The following is a 16,431-nucleotide window of genomic DNA, read 5'->3' on the forward strand; positions in this document are numbered from 1 at the left end:
GTCCACAAGTCTTAAAGCTGCCACGTTTGAAGTCCTCTGTAATAACCGTTCAATTTAATTATTTAAAATAAATAAAAAAATATTTTAATTTTTGTCGTTCACATTTCATTCTGTCCCTCCTTTTGCATCATTTTTAAAAACAATTCTATTCCACAATTTCTTTGATTATTAAGTATCCCTTGTCCCATAGTGAATTGTCCCACGGTAGACTTGTCCCGCTGCGAGTTATCTATGGCGAATTGTCACTCCAAGATTCAAAGGTCCCACTCTAGGCCCTACAACTCTACGAGTCTAATTGCCCTCACGCAAACCGGCTTCTAACAGCCTCCATTCGCCCCGAGCGCCAGCCAAGACAAGCGACCGCAACCATTAAGAAAGCAGTTGGTCCTCCAGGCCTGCAGAGGGGGCAAATTGCGGAAGCAGGTTCGGGAGAGTCTTGATCGGCCCATTTGCTCTTCTAACCCGGAAGCGAGAAGAGCAGCTTCACGCGGGGGGAGCCTTTGCGGTTTAAGTTCGGACCTACCACCGAAGCAGCGCGACGCCACGTGGCCTGAACCACGCGGGGCACATCGAACCCGACCGAGCGGCCTTCTCCTGAAGCTGAGCCCCGTTTCCCAGGCCTCCTCCGACTTTGCCTTGAGCTCCCGTCGGCCGGCCTGAGCTGCCGCTCGGCATACAAGCAGTAGGCAAAGTGGTTTCCGGCAGAGCTCGGGCTATGAGTGACGCGACGCCTTCCCTCGGAGCGTCAGGTAGGCAAGAAGGCGCGCGTCCAGTCTCGCGCAACGAATGCTGCCGTTAAAGCAGGGGTCTCCAACCTTGGCAACTTTAAGCCGGGAGGACTTCAACTCCCAGAATTCCCCAGCCAGCTTTGCTTTGCTTTGCTGGCTGGGGAATTCTGGGAGTTGAAGTCCTCCCGGCTTAAAGTTGCCAAGGTTGGAGACCCCTGCCCTAAACCACGCCCAGGCCGTTACAGGTCGTGCCTGTAACATTGACAGGCCGTAGAGGCCCCTTTTTTTAAACGGCGGTGTGCGTGAGAGGTTAGCATCCCCCCTCCCCACACCGGAATATGTACACCTAGCCAAACCACGTGTCCTTATTACAGGCAGTCCTCAACTTGTGACTGCAATTGAGAAACAAAAAAAATATAGGTTGCTAAGCGAGACATTTGTGAAGTGAGTTTTTTTTTCGCCCCACCTTACGACGCATTATTTGTACCCTATGACTATCACTAAGTGTTGTACCTTATGATTCTTGACGAACGTATCTTTTATGTACACTGAGAGCGTATGCACCAAGACAAATTCCTTGTGGGTCCGATCACCCTTGGCCAATAAAATATTCTATTTTATTCATTTGTTAAAGTGAATCGCTGCAGTTCTTAAATGAGTAAGGTCGCCGTTAAGGGAATCCGGCTTCCCCTTTGACTTTGCTTGTGGGGATGCGGCCAAAGATGGTCACATGACTCACACCCACCCCACCCCGGGACACTGCAACCGTCGTAAATGTGAGTCGGTTGTCAAGTATCTGAATGTCAGTCGCATGACCACGGGGATGCTGCAACGGTCCTAAGTCTGAAAAACGGTCGTTAAGTCGCTTTTTTCAGTGCCGTTGTAACTTTGGGATGGTCACTAAGTGAATTGTTGAAAGTTGAGGACAACCTGTAGTCCTGGCCCTGGGTACAATAAGAGGGGGCTGTGTTTGTGCCAAACATACTTCTTCAATGGGTGGCAGTTCAAATGGGGCCTTGTCTGTGTCTCAGTGGCTGCTGGGGTTGATTTTAATGGAAAGCAGAGTTGCATCACCATGTGGGGTTGGAGTGGAGTGAAGAGGAAGGAGTGGTGTGAACTGTTGTGTTCTAAGATACACTTTTGTATTTATTACTGGAGATACTAACCTTTGTACCTTATACAAAGTCCTCCACTTATGACTACAATGGAGCCCTATATTTCTATTGCTAAGTGAGACATTTGTTAAGTGAGTTTTGCCCCGTTTTACGTTTTCTTGCCCCAGTTCTTATGTGAATCACCTCGTTGTTATGTAAAGCTGGCTTCCCCACTGATTTGGCTTGTCAGAAGGTCCCAAAGGGGGATCACAGACCCCAGGACACTGCAACTATCATAAATATGGGTCAGTTGCCAAGCATCTGAATTTTGATCATGTGACCCTGGGGATGCTGCAACAATTGATTGTATGTGTGAAAAGCGGTCACAAGTCACTTTTTTCAGTATTGTAATTTTTAACGGTCACTAAGTGAACTGTCATAAGTCAAGGACTACATGTAATCTTCTGAATGCCGAGAAGAGACATTTAACCTTTTAACTACAAAGTCTAATACAATTTGCCATCCGGCTGCAGTCTTGCAAAGAGTTGGCAGTAACTTTGATTTCTGTAGCCCAAAGTAAGAGAGCAGAACAGGTTATTTCTATTGATATTTGATTTTGTTTTTATTTGGCAGGTATATGTATTTTATATTGTTTGTCTCTGACTTTTTCCCCAAATCTGTAAGGTTCAAGAATTCTTGAACAAATTCTGTCATATTCTTAAATTTAAATTAATACCTGTTATCTGTAACAATAAGAAAACTTCTTAGAAAACATTTCTTGACATATAAAATATCTATTCCCTTGACTTCTTAAAGTAAGATAAATTTGACTTCCAGGAACATTAGACTATAATTCCTATTGTCAGGTGTGCTGGCTAAATTATGGGAGCTGTAGTTCAGTATTCCTGGAGGGAGCCAGGATGGAAATGTCTGAAATAGAATTATATCTGAGCTAATTGATTAAGCCAAATTTCTTTCAGTTCAAACTTTGATGTGCATTTACTTGTTTCCTTTCTTCCCAGCTCCAGCATCATACACCTGCATCACTTGCCGAGTAACTATCAAGGATGCGGATGTTCAGCGAGCCCACTATAAGACTGACTGGCACAGGTATAACCTAAAGAGAAAAGTCGCTGAGATGCCTCCTGTCACTGCTGAGAACTTTCAAGAGAGAGTACTAGCCCAAAGAGCAGGACTGGAAGAACAGAACAAGGCCACTGCAACTTATTGTGTGGCTTGCAGTAAGAGATTTTCCAATTTCAACGCATATGCGAACCACCTGAAATCCAGGAAGCATTTGGAGCTTGAGAAGAAAGCGGTCCAAGCTATCAGCAAGAAAGTGGAACTCTTGAATGAGAAGAATTTAGAGAAGGGCCTTGCTGAAGAGAACGTTGACAAAGATGCCATGAACACTGCTATCCAGCAAGCGGTCAAAGCTCAGCCATCCTCGTCTCCAAAGAAGGTTGCCCTGTCTGCAGATGCCATTGGTTCGTCTTTCATGGAAGAAAGCAGCAGTTCTCTTCAGAGAAAAGAGTGCATGGAAAGACCACCTCGATTACACTGGTTTGAGCAACAGGCTAAGAAGCTGAAACAACCAGAAACGGACGATGAAGGAAAGGAGGAAGATATGGAGGAAGGTAATGGCAAAAGCAGTCTAAACTAAAAGTGAAAAACTTAAATGTTGATCTTGTAGCTGAAAGGAAGCCCTGTATAATGTTCAGTTTGAAACTTTGAAAGCAGGTTAGCACCTTCCAGTTAGGCTGCAGTATCTAATCAGATATTTGGGTTATGTAATAGAATATGCCATGCAATAATCTTTATTGAACAATAGGCCTTTATCTTGGATAAACAGTCATAAGATTGTGCTGCATTGAAAACATTAATTAAAAGAATGATGTCATATACCGTATTTTTTGGAGTATAAGACGCACCTTTTCCCCCCAAAAAAGAGGATGAAAATCTGGGTGCGTCTTATACTCCGAATGTAGCCCTGCCCAGCTTCTCAAATGGAGATTTCAGAGGCTGAAAAAAGCATCAGAAACAAAGCTTCAGAAAAGAAGCCCCCAAACAGAGCTTTTATTCTGAAGCTCTATTTCGGAGGCTTTCAGAAGCAGGAAAAAATTTTTTTTTCTGAAACAAAGTTTCTGAGGTAGAAAAAAAACAAAAAAAAGCAAGGCACAGAGCTCACAACCAAGGAACCTGTTGCTAAAATTCACCTCTGGGAACAGCTGATTGGGGGGTATTCTGGGAGGCCGATCCACCTGCCAATCAGCTTTTTTCTTATTTTCCTCCCCAAAAACTAAGGTGCGTTTTATACTCCGGTGCATCCTATACTCCGAAAAACATGGTAATTGGCCTGCATTTTTTTAAAAAAACAACAAAATTAGAATATATAATTTACTGTAAAAAAAAAACCAAATTGTTTTTAAAGGCTTTTCTTTTGCTTGTACCTTAAGAAATATTTCCTATCTTGTCCTCTAAATTGTATGTAATTCTGAAGAAGTGGTTTGCTTCAGAATTAGATTTATTTTTACATTATGTTATGGTTGAATCAATATATGTAATTTTGGCTGAAATCTTTTTTTCATTGGGCCAAAATTTCTTCATGTCCTCTGCTAGTTGGTTGATATATAATTTATGAGTGACTTTTGACCCATCATGTAGAATATTCATCAAACTAACTACTGCTATACTGATCTGAATCTCAAATTTCTTTTGAAATTTGATTTGAGCCTTTTGGAGCTCACAGATGTGGCACCTGTCTTCCAGTCTTTAAAACAACTGTGTCATTTTTCAGGAACATGTGACAGTTGCAGAGAGTAGCTATATGCTTCTGGTTAAATTGTGGCTGTGCTATACAAAAGATTTTCTCTCAATTATTTTCCAAGCACTGTCCTACTAGAATGTATTTTTTCAAAGCCCTCAAGCTTATGTATTATCTTAGGAAAATGACGCTTCACAGAGAAGAGCTGGTAAGGGACTGGGCAGCTTGAAGGTTTAAAGTCAAACATTGGCATTGGTGTCAAAGTTTTTCAAGTGATTTTGAAAAATTCATTTTCTTAACAAAATTAAAACAGTTAACATTATCCTTAATGGGAAGATCTTGTAGTATGCTATTGCTTTAAATTGTTGACATGCATCATCTTAATGCAATCAAACCCCCTTAAGGTTTTGTTCTGATTTCTTGTAGAAGGTTGGGAGGATATCAACTCAGATGAAGAGTCTGAAGAAGAGATAGAAGGAAATCCAGATGAAGCGGAAAGCAGTGTACCTGGGAATGATGGGGCTGAACCTGATGCAATTCCTATAACAGACTGCTTATTCTGTTCTCACCATTCAAGTTGCTTCATGAAGAATGTGGCCCACATGACAAAAGACCATAGTTTTTTTATTCCAGACATAGAATACCTTGTAGATTTCAGAGGATTGATCAAGTATTTGGGTAAGTCTGTCAGAGCTTTCTCTCTTGTAAATAGATAAACATTGTTATGGATTTTTAAGAAAGGTATATGTTATTTCTCTCAGTGTTTCATTCTCCTTATATATAACTGATTAATAAATTGGCATTTTTTTAAAATCACATTTTCTTAATAATGTAGATGGCATTTTTAACATTAGCTATATTAGGGTTGGTGTGGATGGAGCCTTAAATGTATATCAAATAGGATAAGATGTCAACCTGTTAGACAGAAGTTGACCTCTGGAAATAAAAACTATTCCATATAGATGTAGACTATTGGATTTTCTCCTAGAATTTAATGCTCTTTAATAAACCTGATCTTACATCAGAGTAAGGTTGAGCACACACACACTGGAGAGTACACCTATAAGTTTTGTAGATCTTTGATTACAACCAATTATTCAGCAATCATAAAAGTCATAGCAGAGCTGAAAGAATGGTACTTCCAATCAGTTCTTGTAGTTCCAGCTGTTGCAGCACCCCTGTGGTCACATGATCACAATTTCCAACATTCCTGTTGGCTTCCTATAAGCGGAGTCAATGGGGAAGCTGGCAGGAAGTCAGAAGTTGTGATCACATGAGGTCCTCACTTGATGATGGCAACCAGGACTGCCAGAATTGCCATTGCTAAATGACCAAGTCACATGACATTGTGCTTTATGACTGCATTACTTAGCAAAGACAATTATAACCCAAGGACTACCTGTATAATGTATAGATACAGGTTATGAAACAATTGTATCTGTTCTTCTCACTGGTGGAATGGACCTGCACCAGAGGTTCTAGTAAGCTCTCATGTTCAGCTGAAAAGCTTATCTCGAAAATAATGTTAATCACAGAAAATAGAAGTTACTTTTCAGGCGAACAGGATGCTAATTTTAAATCTGGTTTGCCGACTCAGTAGTTGCAAGGACTGGCTGGCCATGCCCATCTTGCCCCTCCCCTCCCAGGAGTCTCCATGTGGCCCATTTTGGATGCCAGATAAGTGCAGGGCCCACACGGAGGCTCAGGAAGGGCAAAAAACAGGCCTCCCGGAAGTCCAGAAACGAGTCCATTTCCAGCCTCCGAAGGGCCTCCGGAGTCCGAGGAATGCTTTTCGCCCTCCTAGAGGCTTGAGGAAACCCTCCGGAGCCTGGAGAGGGTGAAAAACGGGCCTCCCAGAAGTCCGGAAATGGGCCCATTTCTGGCCTCCAGAGCCCAGGGGAGGCCATTTTCGCCCTCCTGGAGGCTCGAGGAAAGTCTCCAGAGCTTGGGGAGGACAAAAACACTCCCCCCTCACTGTGATTCAGGAGGCCGAGTAGGCCACGCCCACCATGGTCATGCCCACCCAGCAACCGGGCAGAAAACCGGTTGCTAAAATTTTTGAATCCCACTCCTGATTAGGGTGCAATTAATATTTTGAAGTCATGTAAGATCAAACGTCAATTCTTGTCTCTTTTCTTCCAATGTCCAGGAGAGAAGATTGGGGTTGGGAAGGTCTGTCTGTGGTGCAATGAGAAAGGGAAGTCCTTCTACACAACTAAAGCTGTACAGGCACATATGAATGACAAGAGCCATTGCAAGCTCTTCATTGAGGGAGATGCTGCTTTGGAGTTTGCAGACTTCTATGACTTCAGGTAGGAGTTGCATTGTTGGTGAAAAACATGGAATGTTTGGCTGATGGTGATGGCACAGTCCTGGCTTGGGGTGGTGTATGCGATGAATCTGCTTATGGATGACCAAAATTATAAGGCTACATTCTAAATTAGTGCTATTATCTTGTAACAGTTACTTGGGAATCACTGCATAGAGTAATTTTTTCATCAATGTGACCCACAGCAAAGCCATTCAAGGTAGAGTGCCCCTGTTTGTTTACCACTCTGCCTTGGCTCTAGGAAAATTGAGCTTCCTTCCTATCAGTCCTTCCTGTCTGTGATTGTGTCTACCTGTAGACCTTGTATTTCCTACACTTCTCTAGATACAGTCACTGTAGATGCAACAAATTCAGTAGTACAGCATTTGTGGTGGCCTTTTGAAACTTGGAGGCGCGTCTTCATTCTGTCTGCATTTTGAGAAGTCATGTGGGATATATATTTCTTCTTCCTTTACGTGAATTATAAATATATTGAACAATATGCTGATAGCTTATTCAGTAGGAAGGAAATAGGTTATTAAAGGACATCATGTCCCTGATTAAAATACATTCATTAAATCTGTATTCTACAAGATCCTTGTTCTTTTGCCCCACCATAGGGATGCAGTATGGTTTAAACAAGACTAGAATAGCACATTATCCAGTCTTCCTGCAATTGTACTTGTTTAGATTAAATTGGAAGAGCCCACATTAATTCCGTACATATAAAATACTAAGTCATTGGGGTGAGAGCTAGGTTGCACATTATCTGTATGTAATCCTGCCAGTGTGATTTTATTTTATTTTATTTTATTTATTCCTCCCATCTCACTGTTAAGTTATTCTGGGCAGCTTATCAACATCATAAAAACAAAGATAGAAAACATTAACACATTGAAGTTTAAAATGGACAGAAGTTAAATAAGTTAAAAACCAGAATACTACAGAGTGGAGGTGGGATCTTCCTAGTCCACTAACTACCTCCAACATGGAAGGCCCAAAGACAATCAGCAGAGCAAGGTTTTGAGGCTCTTAAAGAAGACCAGGAGGGTGGGGGCAGATGTCTCTTTGAGGGGCATGTTGTTCCAAAAGGCGGGAGCCATAGCAGAAAAAGCCTTTCTCTAAAGTGCCTTTTATTGCATCTGATGCACTTTTAAATTCTTTTATAGTTACTAGCTATCGCTGTTTCAGGAATCATTTTTTCTAGGACTATTACATTGCATTTGAATGATCTGATTGAAGAAAAATATCACTGGCAATCTATTTCTGATTATTTAAAGCAATTACGGAATACTCTGTTCATTAGTTAGAAGGAGTAGCCACAGATCAATAATAAATAATAAATGAAAATAATCCCTGATCTGAGCCATATAAAGAAGTTTTTTGTTTGTTTGTCTGTTCTAAATTTCTTTCTGATCAATTATATTGAATAACCACTTCTCCCGTGGCTTAAGAGAACCCCAGGCCCTGCTGCTTACAACAAGGAAAAAAATCTTATCTTGAGCCAGTTTTTCATGCAATATATAACTTTATACACCTTGATCATGTTGCCCTTTATATGCCTTTTTCTAGGCTAAAGATCTTAACTCTTCTAGCCTTTTCTTTGTTGGGAGGGTGTCAAACTGACATTGTTTTCATTGAATTATTTTGTACTTTTTTTCAGCTGTATTTTGCACTTTTTATAAATGTCTTGACCAGACCAATATATATTATTCAGCTTCGGCCATAACATAAATGACAACATTGGCTGCTTTCTTTTAAGCCCCTTTTCTAATAATTCCTAGATATATCCACCGCCTTAAATTATAAAAATAATAAAGGTGGGATAAAAATAAATAGATCTTAGTCTCACCATGATAAAATACACAGTGAAAGGAAAAGAGATAGTAAGGCTCTAATTTTAATGATCAAGATTCATACAACAATCAGTTATAGTGCAGCTTCATGGCCAATAGGATGGAAAACAGCTCAGTGAGAAGAGGAAGCAAAATTGCTGGTCCTTAATTGAATGCATGATTCCCCAGGAGGTAGGATTAGGACAAATATGTGTCTTTTTCATCTTAAGCAAACTGTTTTCTTCCTTGGCCTCAAAGTTCCCACAGTTAATTTCTCACAGCACAAGATTTTCATTTTTAGACTCAGCCATTTTAACAGCTATTTTTTTCAGACAGTCTTTTCTCATTTTTAAAGGCAAAATGTTGACCCTTTTCTTTTATAGGAGCAGTTATCCTGATTACCAAGAAGGGGAGGATATAGAGATGTCCGAACAACTGCCATCAGAAAAGAAATTGGACTATGATGATGAAACTATGGAGCTGATTTTACCTTCAGGTATGCGACCCTATGCATGACCTAGCCATGATTGTCTTGCTATGCTAGCTTTCTGTTATTGCAGTTTAGAAGGATGCAGCTGCTTGTCTGGGATGGGATGGTGCAGGAATACATATATATGGCTTCTAGATTTCTTGGTTAGTGATCTGCCTTTCCATGAAAAAGTACTTACTTACTTACTTACTTACTTACTTACTTACTTACTTACTTACTTACTTACTTATTTATTTATTTATTTATTTATTTATTTATTTATTTATTGGTTTGATTTATATGCTGCCCTTTTCCGGAGACTCAGGGCGGCTTACAATGCGTTAAGCAATAGCTTTCATACTTTTGTATATACCTGCTTAGCTTTCGGCCCTCCCCCAAGCGGTGTCAGCTTATTGCCCCCACAAACCGGGTCCTCATTTTACCTACCTCGAAAGGATGGAAAGCTGAGTCAACCTTGAGCCTGGTGAGATTTGAACTTGCAGTAATTTCAGGCAGCTGGTGTTACTTAACTGCTTTAGTCTGCTGCGCCACCAAGGCTCATCGTTTTGTACCTATTCCATCCATTGCAGAAAACAGGAAATTGCTGTAAGGATGGGTTTGGTTTAGGACAAGGTTATGGGTTTAGGAATGCTAGAAGTTCAAATGCACATATCTTAAGGTTGATAAGATAGAGAAATGCTGGTCTATGGATTGGATACTGGCAGAAAAATTATCCTTTGGCCTTTCGGTTAGAAGCCTAGAAAAAAATTGAGATCCGTTGGAGAGAGCCCCTTGGAAAAGGGGATTGGACAGCAACTATTTTGTAAGAGTAACATTATTCTGGACTCATTTCTCCCTTCTCTCATTTTCTTTTTACACTAATTATCTCACAAAAATAGTTATCAATAAAGACGTTTGCATTGTCTTTATTCTGAAAAAATGTCTCCTGTAAAAAAGATTAACTGTGTGAATAACAATTTCCTAAGTGCCAAGAATTGTAATCCATAACTGTCACAGTTAATTAAAACAAAGCCTTATTGATTTCAGGGGACTTTAAAATGCTGATTTTTTTCAAATGTGATCCAGCACATAGACTGGTACCTAATGAAACAACTAATCATATCTGGATCTGGTCAGTGCTTTAGTGGGAGCCTGTCTAAGGAAGTCTGTCTGCATTGCTTTGGGTTAAATATTGAAAGAAAATTGGATTATAATTATCCTAAGTAACTGTAGTTCTACTTTTCATGCAGCAATTAGATCATTAGAACACTTCTCTTTTGGATATAGGAATCTGATTTGAATATTTGTAATGCATTTTATGTGGGACTGCCCTATAAACTACCCAGAAGCTCTTACTAGAATAGGGTGGCACAAATAAATAAAAGTCATAGCTTGGTACATCCATGAACACCAGAACTCTGTGAGCTGGGTTGACTCCCTATAGATTTCTGGATTTAATTTGGTGTGCTGATCATCACCTAAAAGTTCCTTTAAGGCACTGAATGATTAATATTGTTGCCCAGAATTTGATATACTATGGCACTTATAAAAAAAGTTTTAAATAAAATAAATAAAAGACAGTTAAATTGTCTTCAGTTGTCTCTGTCCCATAAGATCCTGCATAAGATGAGTGTGCTTCAGGCTCCTTTTTTTGAAACCAGACCACCTATGGGGGAAGGGGGCAGAGAAGTACTTTCACTTTCACAGCACCTGCCCTTTGGAACATTATTCCCTTGGATGTGTGGATGGCTCGGACCCTGCTGGTCTTCCATAAGCCCTGGTTCTTTGCTCAGGCAATGGATGAACCCATTCAGAATTAAAGTTTTTTGCATGGACTGTACAGTTTTGGGCCTGTTTTGTTTCCTTTTAGTTCATTCTGTTCTTTATATGTGTTTGCTGGGAGTTTTTTTGTAACTCTTTTGTTTTCATTCTTCTGTACAATTATAAGTTACTCAGGATTGCTTTATAAGTTGGGCAGCCTTATAAAGCAAATTAATATAGAAACAAATAATTTGCAAGTACCAAATGTTCGCAAAAGGCTGGGTGTTATGAAAAAAATAACTTTTAACTGCATCTTTATGATTTCTTTACCATAATTTATAAGTGTGCCATTGAGCCAGCTCCTGTCTTCACCCAGACTGTTCAAAAACAGCCTCCATTGGACAGTTTAAATGAGATTTTTATTTTTATCTTCCTGTGGCACTTTGCCCTTGCTAGCAAAAAAAGAATCTGTTTATTTGAAATTCCTTTCGCTGATTAGTTTTTCAAATCATGCAATGTGCAATAACATATGGGCAGCTTTTTTTTAATCATAGGGGTCAGGGAAGGATACCAGATGGGACTTGCATCTGGATACCTTTAACTAGAAATGATGGTAAGTGTGTTGTGTAATCTCTTCCAATGAGCATATTGAGAATAATATAATTGTTTTGCAGAATTCGGCTTGATAATTTCCATACAGACTCCTAAGAGCTGTCTTGTGCTGAATTGTTTCTTTGGCTTCCAATGTGCAGTGTGAAAAATAAAGAACCTTTTCCCTCCTTCCCTACATCACAAATTCAGCAGGAGTGATTCAATGTACAGGGCACACTTCTGCTAGAACATGAAACAGATCTGCCTCTGGGAACAAATTGGAATTACATAGATGCTATAGTATTGGGTTAATGGATGGGAAAGCATTATGCTTAAAATAGCAGAAACTGAAGTGACTTATATAACATTTTTTAAAAAATTGTTCTTCAAAACTTAGTGTTCTGGATGAAGTAACACATAATATTGAATGTTATTGTTATTACCTTTATTTATTCACGATTACCTAAAAACATTTTTGGGATAAGAAGCTGTAGGATTACCGTTCGGTACAGTTGATCTCAAATACCTTGATAAAGCAGAGATACACATGAAATAAAATAAATGGTTATGTTCCCTGTAAACGAGGGATTTCGAACATATGGTATATTATTTATTGGAATACATTTTACTGCTGGGATTTATCTTTCTTTTAAAGAATCAATGGAATATTATTCATATCCTCTGGAATAAATAATACATAGTTGGAACTTTATTCTTGAAAATATATTTTATTCAGGCTGTTGCGTTAATCTTATTATACTGGATAAAGCCCCATTATTCATAATTGCTAGTTTATATGCTCTAAAATACTTTAATTGCATACTATTGTATTGCATTTTATATTTAGACGTGATGACGTTGGCAAGTGTTATATAAAAAACTAAATACATAAATAATGTAGGATAAGAAATAATCTTAGCATTAGGCTCAAGACATTGATATAGAACATATTGCCTTTTGACTCATACTGCTAGACATGTTTTATCATCAAAAAAGATTGTTCTCAATCATTAGCATATTCACATGGGCAGGAATACTATTCTGTCAGATCTCTGCATGGCCACATTTACCAATAGTGACTCATTCATTCATCTGATCTTAAATTATGTTCATCTGATATAAAGTGGAGGGAAGCTAATGTTTTCTAATAATGCAAAGACTTTTTTTTGCTTTTGGCTTGTAGTAGTCTTAGATTAATTATAATTCATAACTGTTTTCCCAAAATGATTTTGAGAGAGATTTGGAGGGGGCGGGGCAGTGGTAATAAGGAAAGAGAAAGGTTTTCATCTAGAAATATTTTTGTTGGTTCCATTTAAGTATGATTCTCAATCTTTGGTGGTAAAATCTGGAATATTAATTTTTATACTGTAAAATTTTTACTTTCTAAAATAATCCCTAATCAGGCATGTGCATATGGATATTAAACACGGCAAATTGAGAGGAGAAAGATACACTTAGGGGTAAGAGTCTATTTATCCATTTGAAAATGATTCTGATAGACAGCATAGGGAAGTTATTAATATTTGACCTCGCCCTGAGGATAAAATCACAAATCTTAGATTTCTTGCCCTGGTTTTTCAATTAATTTCTCTTGATATATGATATGTCTGAATCCCAAAAATTAATAGTTGATTACCCTCCATTCATTTACGAATGGAGTGAATATGAAAAAAGTTTGATGAACTTTTGGAAAGAAAACATAGAGTAATGCAATAGCTTCAAAGTTAGGGTTTCAAAATGTCAGTCAAATTCCACCTAACATTGGTGATGGCCCTCAAGCAAAAGAATTTTTTTTTACCATGCATATGTGTGTACATTATCTTTTCTGGAATGCCAGTGGGTTTGTTTTTTACAGTTCATATATTATGGTTTGTGACCTGCATGCTAGATAGTAGATTAAGGCTCCCCAAAAATCGGGTTGTGCACAAATTTGGTGCACCCCTGAGGTATGTCAGAAAGTTTCATACATATGCTGGTTCTTCAAGGCAAGATAGAATCTCAGCACCAAATTGAATGTTGACTATGGGGACGCTTTGGTGTGATTCAGCTCTTTAAACTGTTTTGGGAAAATAATACATTGTGTTTACATTTTAAAAAGAGCTATGTTTAGCTTTTGTTTCTCCATAAGATGGCAAAGTGCATATAAAAATGGATGAGTGATTGACAGATCTACTTTCTTATCACAGGACAATATATTAGAATATTTCCATTAGATTGCTGGGGGAAGAATATTGAATCTTTCATTTCCTTGCAGCCAATCTTATTCTTTTAAAACAAAAATGTGTCACAGGTCCATAACTTAATTAAAACAAAGAATTTAAAGTAGCCTACTTTTCAAAGCTCCAAAGTTATTTCTCTACAATTTATCACCTCAGAAGGATCTGTTGTGCCTGCATATTTCATCCCAGGTTTTTAACAAAACAAAGTTAACATCAGTAAAAACTGGGAACTATGTTTCCAAACCTTACTATAGACTTAGTTTATACTATTGCAGTTACAATCTTTAATAAAAAATGATTATAAGGCAAATCTCGCTATATGCTCAAAGGTCCCAAAGAAATCGATCAGCTTTCAGAATTGGAATCCAAATGAAATCTAGCAGTTCTCATCAAATTTCCTTTTTGTGTGGGCATAGTATTCCACAGTGAATTTCCAACTACTTCTGCAGTTACAAGCTTTTGGGAAAGAGAAAATTCCTCAGATAGGGACACAATACTCCTATTATAACAAAAAAGGTATCTTTTATTATTTTAATATATGAATATTGGTTTTTCTTATAAAGGTGCCAGGATTGGTCACCGTTCCTTGATGAGATATTACAAGCAGCGATTTGGTTCTTCACGAGCAGTAGCGGTTTCCAGAAACAAGCAGACAGTGGGCAGAGTGCTGCAGCAGTATAAAGCCCTTGGTTGGACAAGCAACTCAGGTGAGCAGATAAAAGCAGTGTCCTTCTAGCTTGCTTTTTCATTGTTCTTAACAGATTTGCAAGTAAAAATACCTAAATAATAAAAAGCTTATCCTTGAGAAGTAATTTGTTGAACCATAAGGTTCCTGTAAGTAACTAAATCTAAACCCTGATGTTGACAGAACTCTTCTCTCACACTCCAAACTGGATGTCATGTTTTCAAGAACAGATACGCCAGTTCTTCCATCCCCCTTCTTCCCTATTTGTAGATACAGAGTGAAAATTTAGCATCATGAAAGCAAATCTATATTCTAAGAGGGCTTTCTCTTATTTATCTGTGCGCCTTTCCCTTTGGGTGCTGGTAGAATCCTCTCCCCCTCATGGTTATTCTGCCAAAAAAAAATGTTACAGAATTCTACTGATAGCTCAGAAATACAGTACAGTAAGTATAGTTGGAAACAGAATATTGAACTAGATAGTCACTGATGTCTATGTTGATCAGTTTGCAGGGCCAGAACAATAGGCAAACTCCATATAGGATAATTTCAAAGTGTTTGTGAACATTTCAAGTGTAAAAGTAGTTGCATTTCAAAAATGACAGACTTTATGGAGAGCACAGTATACCTTTGCAGAGTTTAAGCAGGTTTAAGCAGCTTTGTTCATCTTGAAAATAATAATGCTTTTTGGTGAAATTCAGATATTGGCTCTTTCTCCATTAATGCAGGAGCAGCTCTGGCTCACGAGCGTGACATGCAGTACCTTCAAAGGATGAAAGCAAAGTGGATGCTGAAAATGAGTATGCAAAATAATAGTACAAAGCAGATGCACTTCCGCTCACAAATCCAGTTCTAAGAGCGTAATAAAAAGTATTCAGTATTGAAGTATTGATGCCGCAAATATATGGCTGATGCCTTACCAGTGGTTGCATCTACGCTGCTATTTCAAATATTTCAGTTGAATGTTGTCAATCAGATATGCTCAATAAAATATATGCATAAAATGTATTGTAATTTGCTGACAATATTGCATCCCAATCATGTGTACTACGTAGCTGAGTTTAAGGTGTACCTCTTCTCGGGAGCTTTCAGATAATATGTATCATTCTAGCATGACACCTGTAACCATTTCACACATTCCAGTTTAGTGAACCATTTTGCATACTGCTTGGTAAACCGCTATTGCATTAAAACCTCATCAAATTGGAAATTCACTAAGAATAAGTTTGAATTGGTGACTGCCTTCCTTGCACTATTAATCACAGTGTTCAAGCAGTTCTCTGCTATTCTCAAAGGTAATTTGAGGTAATAAAACATTCCAGATGGCTAGAAGGGGTTGTGGGAACCGTTTCATTTACTTATCTTCTGATAAATCAGTGTTTTATAATTGGCAAGGTCCTCTCCACAATCATTTTTTTCAAGGTACCAGTACAATATTCCAAAATTCCAGTTGAGGCTACTAGCCCTGAAATGCTGGGGACTTTGCACTTTGGCAAATTGTCACAGCATGGTCTAACATATCATGTAGAGACAATTCTCATAGAACTTAATACTGCACTTATACTGCGATTTTACTGAAAGTAGGAGGCAGATCTATATACTACTATCTAATATAAAAGAGGTGAGTTTATACATCTTCCAGTTAAACTAACTGAACAGTCTTGGATAATTGGTTAGAAAGAAGCATCTTGCCTAGAGGGACATTTTTCAAGCAATACCATATGTGACTATATCAGAAGTGACCTTTCTCATTGCAAAATGACTGTGCATACAATTAACATTTATTACAGTCAAATTATATTGCTCAAAAAGATTTTTTAAAAATAGGGAGAATGAATTATCAAGAGAACTGCCTGACCTCCGAGTATAATACCTATAACATTCTCTTGACGTGACAGTTTTAACATTTGCAATAGAGCTATATCCTTACTTAGCAGAACATTTCCCTTTTAAACAGTATGCTATATATTGTCATGTAAA

At 38.4% G+C, this 16,431-nt stretch overlaps 1 protein-coding gene across 1 annotated transcript; it reads left to right on the forward strand.

Moving 5' to 3' along the window:
* Positions 1–500: 500 nt before the first annotated feature.
* On the forward strand, positions 501–15,515 carry ZNF622 (zinc finger protein 622). The gene is made up of 7 exons (XM_070942584.1): positions 501–749; positions 2,845–3,459; positions 5,013–5,264; positions 6,736–6,898; positions 9,113–9,225; positions 14,333–14,476; positions 15,180–15,515. The coding sequence occupies exons 1-7, from the start codon at positions 716–718 to the stop codon at positions 15,305–15,307; spliced, it is 1,449 nt and encodes a 482-aa protein (XP_070798685.1). The 5' UTR covers positions 501–715; the 3' UTR covers positions 15,308–15,515.
* The last annotated feature ends 916 nt before the right edge of the window (positions 15,516–16,431 follow it).

Source organism: Pituophis catenifer, unplaced genomic scaffold, assembly GCF_029215685.1.
Source record: "Pituophis catenifer annectens isolate HBS135680 unplaced genomic scaffold, rPitCat1.0.hap2 SCAF_3, whole genome shotgun sequence".
NCBI lineage: Eukaryota > Metazoa > Chordata > Lepidosauria > Squamata > Colubridae > Pituophis > Pituophis catenifer.

Coding starts and splice junctions, on each gene's coding strand:
- ZNF622 (XM_070942584.1), top strand. CDS start 716: ATGAGTGACGCGACGCCTTCCCTCGGAGCGTCAG. Junction 5,265..6,735: donor AGGATTGATCAAGTATTTGG/GTAAGTCTGTCA, acceptor TCCAATGTCCAG/GAGAGAAGATTGGGGTTGGG. Junction 9,226..14,332: donor GGAGCTGATTTTACCTTCAG/GTATGCGACCCT, acceptor TTTCTTATAAAG/GTGCCAGGATTGGTCACCGT.